Source organism: Manihot esculenta, chromosome 9 (genome assembly GCF_001659605.2).
Source record: "Manihot esculenta cultivar AM560-2 chromosome 9, M.esculenta_v8, whole genome shotgun sequence".
NCBI classification, from domain to species: domain Eukaryota; kingdom Viridiplantae; phylum Streptophyta; class Magnoliopsida; order Malpighiales; family Euphorbiaceae; genus Manihot; species Manihot esculenta.
The window spans coordinates 31,370,835-31,385,050 of record NC_035169.2 but is presented as its reverse complement, the minus strand read 5'-3'; the positions used below and the strand labels follow the sequence as shown (position 1 = coordinate 31,385,050).

Genomic DNA, 14,216 nt, shown 5'->3' with positions numbered 1-14,216 from the left:
AACACCCAATGTTACTCAATTTCTGTCCATCAAATTAACCTCAAATAACTATCTTTTGTGGCATGCTCAGATTATGCCATTACTGCATGGGTATCGATTGGCTTCATATGTTGATGGTACTGGTGCTGCGCCACCAGAATTGCTTCAAAATGGATCTCCTAATCCGGCGTTTACAGATTGGTTTTGCCAGGATACTCCTTTCTTGATCAAAATGCTGCTGTAAAGTGGAATAATTCAGATTAGGACAAAAAACAGTCCCGTCTATTGGAGATTTTCCAAGAATTCCAGCTTGGGAGTGTAACATATTCGGTACTGGAGGCAGAGGAATAGAGGTTGGACTGTCTGCTGCTTTTGTGAGAGACAAATTATCATTTAACGTCTTGAACGGAAACACCTGCTCGAAAAATAAAACATGTCGTGAGATGAATATACGACCAGAAGAAACCTCAAGACAAGTATATCCTTTGTGAAGTTTGCTATACCCCAGGAAAACACAAGAAGATGATTTTGGTGCTAATTTATGAGGAGAGTAAGGTTTTAACCAGGGATAACACAATGACCCAAAAACCCGTAATTCATCATAGTTTGGAGATTCATGAAACGCAGATCAGACCGAAGTTGGCTCCACTCCAATTGCCTCAAGCCCAGTTGTTCCTCTAAACACAAATCAAGCTGAGTTGATTAGTTTTCGCCGAACCGACTCGCTTCCATCTCCCACAACAACACGCACCGTTTCATTAAATCCTTCTCCCAATCCTTTATCACAGCCAGCTTCTGTTCTTGAATTACAGTCTCATGAACCAGCTCCATTACCAATCAAGACACATACCATGGTCACTCGGAAGCAAACAGGAAACCTTAAACCGCAGCAACCATGGTCTCCACAATCTCATCACGCTTGTGTCCCTGATTTTGTTCCTACATCTTACACTCAAGCTATTAAACAATCAAAGTGGAGAGAAGCTATGATTCAAGAACTTAATGCTCTTATTCAAACGGGTACTTGGGAATTGGTGCCGCGGCAGCAAGCTCAAAACGTTGTAGGATGCAAGTGGGTTTTCAGAATAAAGCAGAGATCAGATGGAAGCATTGAACGCTACAAAGCACGGCTTGTAGCCAAGGGATATCATCAACGGCCCGGAATCGATTATTTTGAAACTTTCTCTCCTGTGGTGAAACCTACTACAATTCGGATTGTTTTATCTCTAGCTGTTTCTAATGATTGGTTGATAAAACAGTTGGATGTATCGAATGCATTTCTTCATGGCGATTTGGATAGTGAAGTCTACATGGAACAGCCTCCAGGATTTTGTGATCAAAATAAACCAGATTATGTTTGTCGTCTTAGACGTTCACTTTATGGGCTTCGCCAAGCTCCTCGGCAATGGTACAAACGGCTGAATCAAGCTTTAATCAATCATGGGTTTCGGGTTTCCCCTGCCGATTCTTCGCTGTTTCATTATGTCAAAAATAATGTTACTCTTTTTGCATTAGTTTACGTTGATGATATCATTTTGACAGGCACATGTTCTCACACTTTGAATAACATCATTTTGTCTCTCCAATCTGAGTTTATGTTACAGGATTTGGGGTCATTAGAGTATTTTCTGGGAATGGAGGCTACCAAGACCACAGATGGGTTGTTGTTAACACAACAAAAATACATTACAGATTTGCTTCAAAAAGCTAACATGTCTGAGTGTCGGGGAATTTCTACACCTGCTGCAACAAAAGGAACTGTCACTTCTTTAGCTAATCAATCATTTTCTGATCCTACCTTATATCGGAGCATAGTTGGGGGACTCCAATATTTGAGCCTAACAAGACCAGAAGTTTGTTACTCAGTTCATAAGGTTTCACAATTTTTACATTCCCCAACCGAAGATAATTGGAGTTCTGTGAAACGTATTTTGCGGTATCTCAAAGAAACGTCTACTCATGGTTTATTGATCACAAAATCCAAATCCACAAATCTAAATATTTATTCTGATGCTGATTGGGCTACTGACACTACAGATAGGAAATCCATCACTGGATATGCTATTTTCATGGGCAACAATCTTGTTTCTTGGAATTCAAAGAAACAACAGACAGTTGCGCGATCCTCCACTGAAGCGGAATATAGAGCTGTTGGTCTTGCAATAACTGAAATGGTTTGGATTCAAGCACTATTACGAGACATCAATTATCACTCACCAACCATTCCAAACTTATGGTGTGATAATATAGGTGCGACTTATCTTTCGGTCAATCCGATGTTTCATGCAAGAACGAAACACTTGGAAGTGGATTTCCATTTTGTTCGTGATAAAGTTCATAACAAAGAAGTTAAAGTCCAGTTCATATGTTCAAAGGATCAATTAGCGGATATTTTAACTAAACCACTTCCCAGAATTCGTCATCAAATGCTCATGCATTCTTTAACAATTCGATCACTCCCACGACTGCTCGAATTGAGGGGGCCTGATAAGGATACGTGTCAAAGAGATTGAGTTTGTTTACAATATTATCTCTACAGCTGTATTTCGTGAGCTACAAGTGTCCTACTATGTATACATCACTTACCATTGTAAACACTATAAATATGTAAACAATACAGAGCAATAAACAAGTTAAAAATTCACACAATTATTTTAGCCTTCATATGATCAATCATCATTCATGAAATTTATTACATCCACAATTGTTTTAGTGTCTATTTTAAAATCCACATTAGTTTGCATTTCGTTTATTATAGTTAAAATTAAGCTTTTAGGTTGAAGGAATTAGAGAATTCAAGATTTCATTGCCAAAAAAAAAAAGAAGAGGGCACATTTTATTTCTCACAGAATTTAATTGGAGAAAAAGGAAAATAATTAAGCTCCCTATTTTATACTGATTTCAACTCCTTCCAGAAATGTAGTAAAGATGGCAACTTTCAACTCGTTCCACCGCTGTCAATTGGGCTACTTGTCTCTGCCTTCTCTTCGGATTCTTCTGGTTTACTTGCACTTTCCACATTCTCAAGCTTTGAGACCCGAAACATTGCAAGGTGAATATCACCTGCAACAAAATGGATGCAATCAATAACTCTGTTTTTTTTTTTTTTTTACCTCTCAGCCTTGGAGACGATTACACGATTATAGTAATAATGAGTTAAAGCCGATTAAAAAAAGACAAAAACTCTGTTTCTTGATGTGGGAATTGGATGCACATGGGAAAGAAAAATAAGTATACCAAATGTGAGAAGACTTCCAGATGGTACATTGGCTGCAACTCCAGGTTTCAGCCTCTTGTCATCAATGTATGTCCCATTAGTACTATCCAAATCTGTAACCAAGAGATTTCCTTCCTTCTTCTGAATCCGTGCATGGATTCCAGACACTGTCAGAATTGGAAAAGCTTTATTAAAATCTATTGAGACATTTCATATTTTAGCTTTTGACAGGAGATATTGAATTACCTGTTGCAACTGGAATCACCACGTCTGCCTTTTCAGGAAGACGGCCAACGGTCACCTCACTCTAGAAGATTAACGTTCAAGAAACTAATAATTAAGGTCTGATTAACACAAAAAATTTAGTATAATTAACAGATAAAAGAGATACTCACAGAAGCAATTTCAAAAGCATCTGGCATTTTCATCTTATATCCTATGTGTCTTGTGTCTCCATCACCTATAACTTGCTGCTGTCAGAAAAAAGAAGGAATGCAAAAATAAGAAAGAGTTCACTGACCAACAGGTTGGAGAAGCCATCTGTCCTGAACATCAGTGGAAGAAATCTCAGACTCAGAAGCATGTACAGGTTCAAGAATCCTCTGCTTCCTGGCTTTGATTCTGAAAACTTGTAGCTGTGAGAAAGGGATCTTTGGAGACTGCAAAGCGATTGAATTTTGAGCAAGAATAGAGGGTTTTGAATGGAAGATAGTTGGTGATACGGAGGTGGAGCAGCCTGCAGGCAGCTTAGCTTGGGAAAGAGACCGTGCAGTTACATCCATTTTTGCAAGAATTTTCTTCTAATCTGAGAACTGTGACCCTAAACAGACTATGAAAGTATGAATGAAGTGGTGCAGATAAAGAACCTTTTTGGCCATTGTTGTAAGAAGTATGAAGTATGTGGCAATAAATTAATGAGCTGAAAAGGATTGGATAGGATAACCAAATCTTGAGTTCTTATTTTTATTTTCTATTTGTTATTTTTCCTCTTCCTTCGACCATGTCTATATATCATCCACAGCCATTAATGCTAAGCCCAGCACTGGGATTTCGTCAGTCCGCTCTTAAGTATAAAGCCCGTAAGCCCAAACCAAAGGGAACTCTAGGCTAAGCAGATGACGAAGAAAACGCAGATCTTGCGGTCACCGCCGCCTCAATTATTTATGGCCAATGAATGCCAGGAAGAACAGAAAGGAAGATTCCTGTAGGTGAAGCTAAATAATTGATCAACTGTAATCCGATCTAAAGGTTTTCTTGTGAAATTTTTGAAAAATATATTAGAATTATTTCATTTTTAATTACTTGAATATATAGAACATATGAAAGAGCAAGATGGACATGTAATAAGTTTTATCAAACTCATTTTAAAACACAGCCGTTTTTGTGTTTTATTTTTTTATTATACTGTAAAATTAAAGAGTCACTTTAATTTTTTTTTATAATGATTTTAATTGACTATATATATTGATTTTATATAATTTTTCATATTTTAAAAAAATACATACCATTAGTTAATTAGATAATATTAATTATAATTTCAAAAAATTATCAAATCAATAAACAAAGTAAAAAAATTTTATATGATATTTTATTATTATTTTTTGAAATGAATATGATATTTTATTATGTAATTATTCTTAAAAATATATATATATATAAATTGGGTGAAAATTATTTTTTTTATTGTCTAAATATTCTTTTATGTGGTGTTTACTATTTTTTAATAAATAAATTTTTAGCAATCAATTTATTATTAAAATAAAAAAATATAATAAAATTTTTTTAGTAAATTTTTTTTTAAATATTAGAGATATTTTAATATATTTTAATATATTTTTCAAAATAGTAAGATTTTCCAAAAATTAAATAGTTATTTTTTTCTTGATTTAATTACCTCTTATTTGACAACCAAATTAGTTGAATTAAATAATTTTTATTAATTAGTATAATTTTTTTATAGATAAAAAATTTTATTTTCTGTTTTATTAATATTTGACTTGTAATTATTATTTTATTAAAAATTTTACATTATAATTACTTTAAAAAATATAAATATATTCTATTAATATTTTATTGATTAATAATATAAATTAAAATATATCATAAATTTTCTATTAATTCTGTTAAAAACTAATAATTGTTTAAGTATTTTTGTTTTTGATTATATATTTTTTTAATTTGATTATTATTTTAAAAATTTCAATAAATTTTAGTTTAATTCACACTCTAAAAAAAAAGTAACGAAAAATTAGGAAAGATATATGACAATTCTATCGCTCAAGGTCTAATTTTTTGCTATCCCTAGACTGTTAATAACAGCGTTAATGAATCGAAGCGTTATATCTTTTTAGGCTCAATTTATTTATTTATTTTTTAAATACTAAAATTCAACTCATTTAAAATATGTCATTAATTAAAAAATATTCAATATTTGTATTATTTTATATTAGTTTACACCTTTATATTTTGAATAAATTTTTAAAATTAAAATGTGAGAATTTAGGTAGTATAGTATTTATAAAATTTTATTAGTTTTAAATACAGATTAGTTTCATTTAAAAATATTATTATCATTAAATTCCAGTTAATTAATATATTTTAGTTAAAAATAAATAATAAAATTGTTAAATATACTGTTCAGATATTTAATAATAATAATAAAAGTTTTAAAGTAATAATATAATATAAATATAATAAAATATTATATGTATTATACCACTTAAATTTTTATATTTTAATTTTAAAAAAAAAATTAAAATTATAACTAAATACATTACATTAAATCATTTTATTTAATATTTAAATATTTATATTAAAATACAAAATAAAGTGAAACTTTTCCATCAAATAGTCTTTAAAATAAAATCTTGAACTTGAGTTTATCTCCTACAGTGTATAGTTTTCATAGCCAAACTATTTTTTGGAAAAAAAATATTTTATTTTGAATGTTGTTTTATTATTTAATATTTTTATAAATAAAACTTATCAAATTTAATTTTAAATTTTTTTTTACCTTTTTAACTAATATATTTATAAATTAACTCTCATGTATAGTTGATATTCTCTATTTTAAATAGAGAGAAAATCTTTTTTTTCTTTTTTAAAATTTTTTCACTCAGTAAATTAGGATTTCTTGTTCTATTTGCATTTTGTTTTAAATTAGAGTTTAAAACTTTTCTTTTGAACTATATGAGTTGAGTATTTAATTAAGCCTTGCAATAAAATCATTCTATATTTAGTAACAAAAAATAATTAACGTATTTAGAAAAAGAATTTTTCTAAAAATTGTTTTAAATATTAATATTAAATAGACCTGCACTCCGAGACTTAGCCTGGTGAAAAGTGCATTCTTGTAGTCTTATGAGGTCAAAGGTTCGACTTTTCACCCCTATTTTAAAAAAAAAAATATTAAATAGACCTAAATTAAATTAAGTAGAGTAATTTTAAATAATAATTAATTTTAAATTTAAATAGCAAATAAATATATAAATATAAATAAATGATAATTAATTTTCATTAGAATAACTTTTGTATTCACCATCAAATCTAAAAGGGACTCGATAATTATATATTAACTATGATATTTTAGAATTCACGTGTACCCACTATACATATCTTTACTCTTCTTGAAGGAATATTACTAATCATAAACTTTAATTTCTTTGCTAAATTAAAGTCAAAACAACATCTCTACTTCAACCTTTCAAGTTGTTGAAAGGTCAAGAATATATAATAATAGATAAATTGCTTGGCATTGAGCATATCTACGTGCTACTTATCATTATTCAGTGTATTCGAATTTACGGCAGCCCATAGATAGGCAACAAAGCATTGCGATGGGTTAAGTACATGACAGGTTTAAGATTATAAAATAATATTTGTTAGAAAAACATTTTTTTTTATTTAAAAAAATAAATTATTTTATAAAATTAAACTCTTTATTTTTCATGTTAAATAAACAGGTAGATATTTTGAATATTTATATTATTTATTTTTTTATAATTTTAACTATATATATTATTAAATTTCTGTAATTCTAAATTTATATACTATTTAATTATTATAATAAAAATATAATAATTTAATTAATATTTTTTTATAAAATAATTAAATAATTTAATTTTATATTGAGTGATGTTAAACAAACTCATTGGTAATTCTAGAAGGCAATTATCTTATGCACAACTCTTATAATTATAAAAATAAAATTGTTATCATACTTATAAAAAACAAAATGCCAATACAAGCTGTCTCACTTTTCTTTTCTCATTTTTTAAATGTGAAAAAATCCTATATATATTTTATGCAGTGCATTGAAATTTTCAGTTAAATCCACAAAATGAAAGCCAGGAGTGAAATCTAAATATTCTCAGGGAAGTAAAAGAAGTAATTTCCCCAAGAATATTATTTACCTAATTATCTCTTTGTCTGCAGAAATTCGATCTCCACTCTCCAGCTTGAAGATAGAAAAAAAATGAAAATAAATATACAGAAGAATATGTTCCACTATCACCATCCCATTTACTGGATCCAAACCTGTAAATGATCTTTATTCTTTGGGAGGCTATAAATACAAGGAATTCAAGACATGGTAATGGCATGAAATGATAAGAGAGAAAGAAGAGAGGCATAGCATGAGAATATATCATAGACTCGTGTGGGCACCAAGGATGAATTGCCCGCAAATCCCAAAATGTTAAGTTGTTTTTGGGTGCAGTTCGTCCTTGGTTCTGACAGTCTCTTGTTTCTCATGCTAGGCCTTTCTCTTCTGCCCAAACAAAACATATCTGTGAGCTTGGATTTCAAGAAGACAGCACTTCAACGAAGTAGAGATACCAGCTCCTTCAAAAGAGGTTAATTTCAAGTTGATGATGTTGTATATATAGAAACATACTATTCTGCAGTCTTGTTTAGTTCAGATGAATTATTTTTTAAAAAAATTTAATTTTTAAATATAAATATAAATTATCATTTAAATATTTAATATATTATAATTTAATTTAAATATTTAATAAATTAAACACAAATAATACATTTAATCTAAAAATAATAATGATTGGACGGCCTATCTAATGGAGATGGTCCTTTCTCGGTAAATTTATCAAGCTACAAGGCTAGAGCCATTTTATCGATTTGTGGTCCAACCATCCAAGGCATTCCTTTTGCAGTTGTTGCCAACCCCCAAGTGCCAATCCAGCCTCGAGAGTAGGTCCCAGTTCGCGAAAGTGTACTAAACTAGGTCCGATTCTGGCTAAAAATGGGATTCGGATCAAGTGAGTTTTTAACTCAAAATGGTATAGAATCGAATGGAAAATTGGTGGTAGATCCAATTGTTTCACCTCACTATGATTAAATTATTATCTATTGTAAGGTCTCATCAATCTAATTGGATTTTAGATACAGATGTACAGTTTTCTCTCTAACTCTTTTTTCTCTTTTTTCATATGAGGTTTCTTTTACTGCTATTTTAATAAGATTATTTTATGTTTTTATTAAAGGAAAATAATTTTTTTTATTATTTGGAGTCGTAAATTCTCCTTTTCTTTTTGGTGGATGCATATAATTATTTTTAAATTTTTTATTACAGATATAAATTTTATTAATAGAATTTTATTAGAGATTCATTCTGTGTTTTATATTCTTCTTCTCTAAACCTTTACATGTAAGTAACTTGGATGCATACATCTTGCTTTTTATGTAAGGAAACAAATTTGTAGTTTTCATAGAGAATGGATATTATGAATAATCACCTATCTTTATTCGCCTTTATTATTATTTTAATCTAAATTTTTTTCTGTATGATCGATATTATTTATTGATCTGTCATTTTAAAATTTATATATTTTCATTGATATACTATACTGTAATTATAGTTTTTTAATTACTTTCACCATTATATTAGTAAGTTATCTATTTATATGGATAACTAACTTTTTTTAGTCTAGGCTCTAGTTAAATCCCCATTCAAAGTCACAACAATAGTCTTTGGCTTGATTTAGTTTTTGTGGTTCTGATGATAGGTTGAATGTTTTTAATGAAAGGTCTTCTATTTTTGGTGATTTTCAGCGATGGATCAATTCCAAAACGGAAATTGCGCTGCTCTTGGTCTTCTCTGTCTACTTGCACATTAAATTTCAATAAATTATTTCTATACAAATATACTAAAAGAGAATGGAGAAAAACCCATTTACTCCTTATCTTTCTTAATTAATTAGATTAGATTTCTAATTTTTTACATCTATCAACTAATTTACATCATTCTTCATTGCCATTTACTATCTTTTTCTTTTGAAATATTTTATTATCTGACTTATATAATTACATAATTTACATTAAATATGTCTTTATAATTGAATTCTTGGTCTTCAATTCAATATCTTTGAAATTTTAATATGAATGAAATTGGGATATATATAATATTGAATTGAAATTCAAGTCATTAGTTAAAAAAAAAAAGTAGAAAAGAAAAACATAATAGAGTATTCATCAATGAAAAAAATCAAATTATTTAAAATTGACTTATTATAAGGAGTCTTTAATATAAAATTAAGTATAAATTTGTTTATGCAATTTTAATAAAATTATCAAATAAAATATAAAATATCTATATTATCTATCATTGAAAAATATTATGAAAATTCTTGTTTAGACATAAATAAAAGTTTGAGTTATTTAGGTGAAAAAAAAAATAGGGATCACTACGAGAATTCTTCTTAAAACTTAATTTATTTTTTAAAACTTCATTTCTTTAAGGGTGATTATTATGAGAATTCTTCTTAATTTTTTTAATATTTGAGATATTTAAAAAATTAATTAATGAAAAATATTATTTTAATAAAAATAAAAATAAAATAACTTACTCTTTTCAAAAAAATAAAATTATTTTTGTATTTTAAAGATTTTATTATGAATTTAGTAATATATTTTATTTTTAAATTAAAATTAAACAATATAACATATTTAAAATTTTTATTTTTTAATTTAGTAAAATTTTAATTATCGGTTAATAAACTATCATTTTAACATGATCAGTTGATAATTTTTTTGGGAGAAAAACTATTATTAAATTAAAAATTATTTATTAAATTGTTTATAATTTGGAAATCACTTGAAAATGTAAAGAATATATCTGTAAATTCATAAAATAGTTTATTTCGTTTATCTCTTAATATTTTGTTTTCCAATTAAGGATTTATTTATTTGTGAAAAATAATTTATATTTAAAAAATATTTTATATAAAAAATATTTAAAATAAAATAAATTATTTTTTATTATTTAATTTTAACTAAAAATAAAATATATTAATAAATTTATATATAAAAATCTTAATAAAATTTTAAAATGGGTAAAATTATTTATTTTTTTGAAAATAAAAAAATTATTATTTTAAAATGGTTAAAAAAAATTTTCATCGAAAAATAATTTTCGTAAATAAAAAATGTATTTTATATTAACTAATTTTTTGATTAAAAAATTTTAAATATTAAAAAATATAAAAAATATTTTACTAAGAAATATTTTTTATGAATCAGATAAAAATTAATTCTTTAAAAAATAATTTATATTTAAAAAATATTTTTTATAAAAAATATTTTAACAGAGAATTTATTTTTTATTATTTAATTTTAATATAAAAAATAAAATATATTATAGATTTATATATAAAAATTTTAATTAATGAAAAATAATTTATTTTTTTAAATAAAAAATATTTTTATTAATTAAAAATTTTAAATATTTTTTATTAATTAATTTTTTAAAATATTAATAAAAAATTAAAAAAAAAATTTCATAAAATAAATGGAGCTAAGAGAAAATATATATTTACTTTGCTCTATTTATTTTTCTTCAATCAAGGAAAGAGGAAAAAAAAAATCTTCTCTTCTTCGTCCCTCCCACGTACACCCAAACAGAGTATAAATACAAGAACCATATTTTCCCCTCAACTATATAAATCAAACCCACCGCCCACTCAACCACAGCACTTTTCTATTATTTCGGTCTAAAACCTAGGGAAGAAGAAGACACACAGGAGCAGATTAATAAGCTAAGATGCCTTGCCTTTACATCTCTACAAACGTTAACCTCGCCGGCGTTGATACCGATCCCATATTTTCCGAGGCTACTAAAGCTGTAGCTACCATCATCGGAAAACCTGAACATGTAAATCCTCTACTCTCTTTCTTTGTTTGTTTTATTGACTCTTAAAGAACTACAAAGATCTTGGTCTAATTTTATCTCGAGTAGAACTGACTGTATTTGGATTCTTCTTGTTTTTTTCATCGAAGTGCATGAGGAATTGATAACGTTTACTTGAACTATTGATGATTTTTTTTTTTTTTAAATGTAAGTGTAGGGTTTTCTAATTTTGTAATTAAGCATAGAATTCTGGAATTAGGTAATAAATAATAAATGAATAAACAAGTTTCAGCACTAGAAGGAAGTGAATACACGGTAGCGACAAAAAGTTCTGTTTCTTGACGATAAGGATTGACAGTGGCAAAGGCCTTTTAATTGATATAAATGACTTCATCTTAAATCACATCTAGCTAATGCTATAGACACCTGTTATCCAGTTAAGCAATTTGATTAGGTGGTCTGGTCTCTAAAGAGGTCCCACAACCCTAATTTCATAAATCACTTACATGGAATTGAAGAAACCCTAAGCCATTGTTTAGTACCCTATTCTTTAGAATAACGACAATATGTTTTTAAAACCAAGAGATTCGAGATGTCTTCTTTCACACTTAAAGAATAGAGTGCATAGAGTATGCTAATTATTAGACTAAACTAGCAACTAAATAGTAGGATATTTACAAAAATTACTCTGAACTATTAAAGATATTAATACCATCAATTAATTTTATTAATAACATTAATTTTATTTGTTGGGTATATAAATTTTAATCATAGATATTATAAGACGTAATAGTAATATACTTTGAGTAAAAATTCATAGTAGACTTAAGATATAAATAAAAAAATCTTATTTTTTTTAAAATTAATGTCATTAATTAATTTTATTTGTTGGGGCATATAAATTTTAATCATAAATATTATATGACGGGATAGTAATATACTTTGGTTTAAAAATTCATAAAAATTCATAGTAGGCTTAAGATATAAATAAAAGAAATTTATTCATAAAAATTCATAGTAGGCTTAAGATATAAATAAAAGAAATTTATTCGATTACATAGTCTCGTTTCGTGTTTTAAAGAGATTTTTTTTATTATTTTATTATGGAAAAATTACTTTTTAATCTCTGAGATTTAACGTAATTAATATTTCTGTCCCTCTATTTTGGCGACCCAACACTTAAGTCCCTCACTTTCTTTTCTGTCCAAATTCGTAGTCCTTCCGTCCAAAATAGCCGTTTGGGACAGGTGAATTGACAAAATTAATCCTCTTTCTTCTTCTTCCTACCCTTTCTGCAATTTCTTCTTCTTTTTCTGAAATTTTAAGAGAATGGTATTTTTGAAAAAAATTATCATATCTTACCTTTAAGGTGATTCTTTGACTAAACGGTTTAAATGGACAGAAAAACTATAAATTTGGACGGAAGAGAAAGTGAGGGACTTAAGTGTTGGGCCGCTAAAATAGAGGGATAGAAGTGTTAATTACGTTAAATTTTAGAGACTAAAAAGTAATTTTTCCTTTTATTATTTTAATTATTGATTTTTCTTTTCCTGTTTTGTTATGAGCTTACCAAACTTTATATTAAAAAGTACATGTGTTGCTTTTTTAGCTGGATACATAAAAGCATTGTATAAGCAGCTAAACGCGGCAAAAAGCTAGATTTGATGGCTCAACAATGTTTTCCATTTATGAAGGTCACATTAGTAGTAGGAAGGTGGCCATCGCGGTTGGTCCCAGGTCCAGACACATTGGAAAACTGAAACGCAATTAATCTGCTTGTTTAATACCCTAAATTAACTTGTTAATAATGTGATTGTGCAGTTTGTGATGGTGATACTGAAGGGATCGCTGGCCATATCTTTTAATGGGAACAAAGAACCAGCTGCATATGCTGAGATAGTGTCGATGGGTGGGATTACCAAAGAGGTGAAGAGAAATCTGATTGCTACTTTAGGCACTATTCTCGATAACAAGTTAGCTATCCCAAGGACCCGTTTCTTCCTTAAAGTTTTTGACACCACTGCTGCGTCTCACTCCTCATCCAAATTATAATCGTGGATTCTGTATCGTTTTAAATTACTTTAGCACTCATGACACAGGAAAAAGAAAAAGAGACTACTTTAGCACGGTTAATGCTTTTTTTTTTTGTCTGCATTTTGTAAATGATATGTATGTTTGATGAGATTTGGATTTATATACTAAGCTAATAACTCCATGTGGATTTTGTTATTTAGTTTTCAAATGACAGCGCGCTAAATATATTTTGCGTGCTTTATACTTAAGTGATGAGAAATTTACGTAGAAAATATGTTAAATATATCTCATGTATTTGATATTTAAGAAATGTGAAATTTACGTAGAAAACATGCATGAAAATCATTATAAAGTTAACGTACTTATAAGAGCTACACCTTTTTGAAAATTCATAACTTGAAAATAAAAACAATTAAACTCACATTACTTGAATTTTGTTATATCTTAAAGACTTAAATAGACTTTATTATAATTTACACTATGAGAAGTTATTACTCATTTGCAGTCGTAATAAACATTAATTTTTATATTTTTAACATGATTTTTCCCCTATAAACTATATGGTTACAACAGTTAAAAGAATTTTAAGGTCCATTTCAGTGAATTAATCTTATAGCTTTCCATTCACATAAGTGGGAATTCTTTTTGTGAAATATTCTGAAAACTTCAAGCTTTATTTATTAGCGTATTTAGAATTAAAAATTTTCCATTTTTCTACTTCATTTAATTTTTGATGAAAATACTTTAAAAAACTTATAATTAAGATTGTTCATTTATAATTAAATCCATAAAATTAAAAATTTTTCAAAAAATCCATAAAGTTGAAACAAATATCATAATAGATTA

At 27.6% G+C, this 14,216-nt stretch overlaps 2 protein-coding genes across 2 annotated transcripts; one reads left to right on the top strand and one right to left on the bottom strand.

The window, feature by feature from the left end:
- Window positions 1-2,765: 2,765 nt before the first annotated feature.
- On the bottom strand, window positions 2,766-4,175 carry LOC110622402 (zeaxanthin epoxidase, chloroplastic). The gene is made up of 5 exons (XM_021766891.2): window positions 3,717-4,175; window positions 3,592-3,656; window positions 3,443-3,503; window positions 3,217-3,363; window positions 2,766-3,042 (listed from the first exon to the last, which is right to left on the bottom strand). Exons 1-5 carry the CDS (start codon window positions 3,976-3,978, stop codon window positions 2,918-2,920), a joined length of 660 nt encoding a protein of 219 aa, XP_021622583.1. The 5' UTR covers window positions 3,979-4,175; the 3' UTR covers window positions 2,766-2,917.
- Window positions 4,176-11,057: 6,882 nt separating this feature from the next.
- LOC110623511 (macrophage migration inhibitory factor homolog) lies at window positions 11,058-13,565 on the top strand. The gene is made up of 2 exons (XM_021768490.2): window positions 11,058-11,360; window positions 13,158-13,565. Exons 1-2 carry the CDS (start codon window positions 11,250-11,252, stop codon window positions 13,386-13,388), a joined length of 342 nt encoding a protein of 113 aa, XP_021624182.1. The 5' UTR covers window positions 11,058-11,249; the 3' UTR covers window positions 13,389-13,565.
- Window positions 13,566-14,216: the final 651 nt, after the last annotated feature.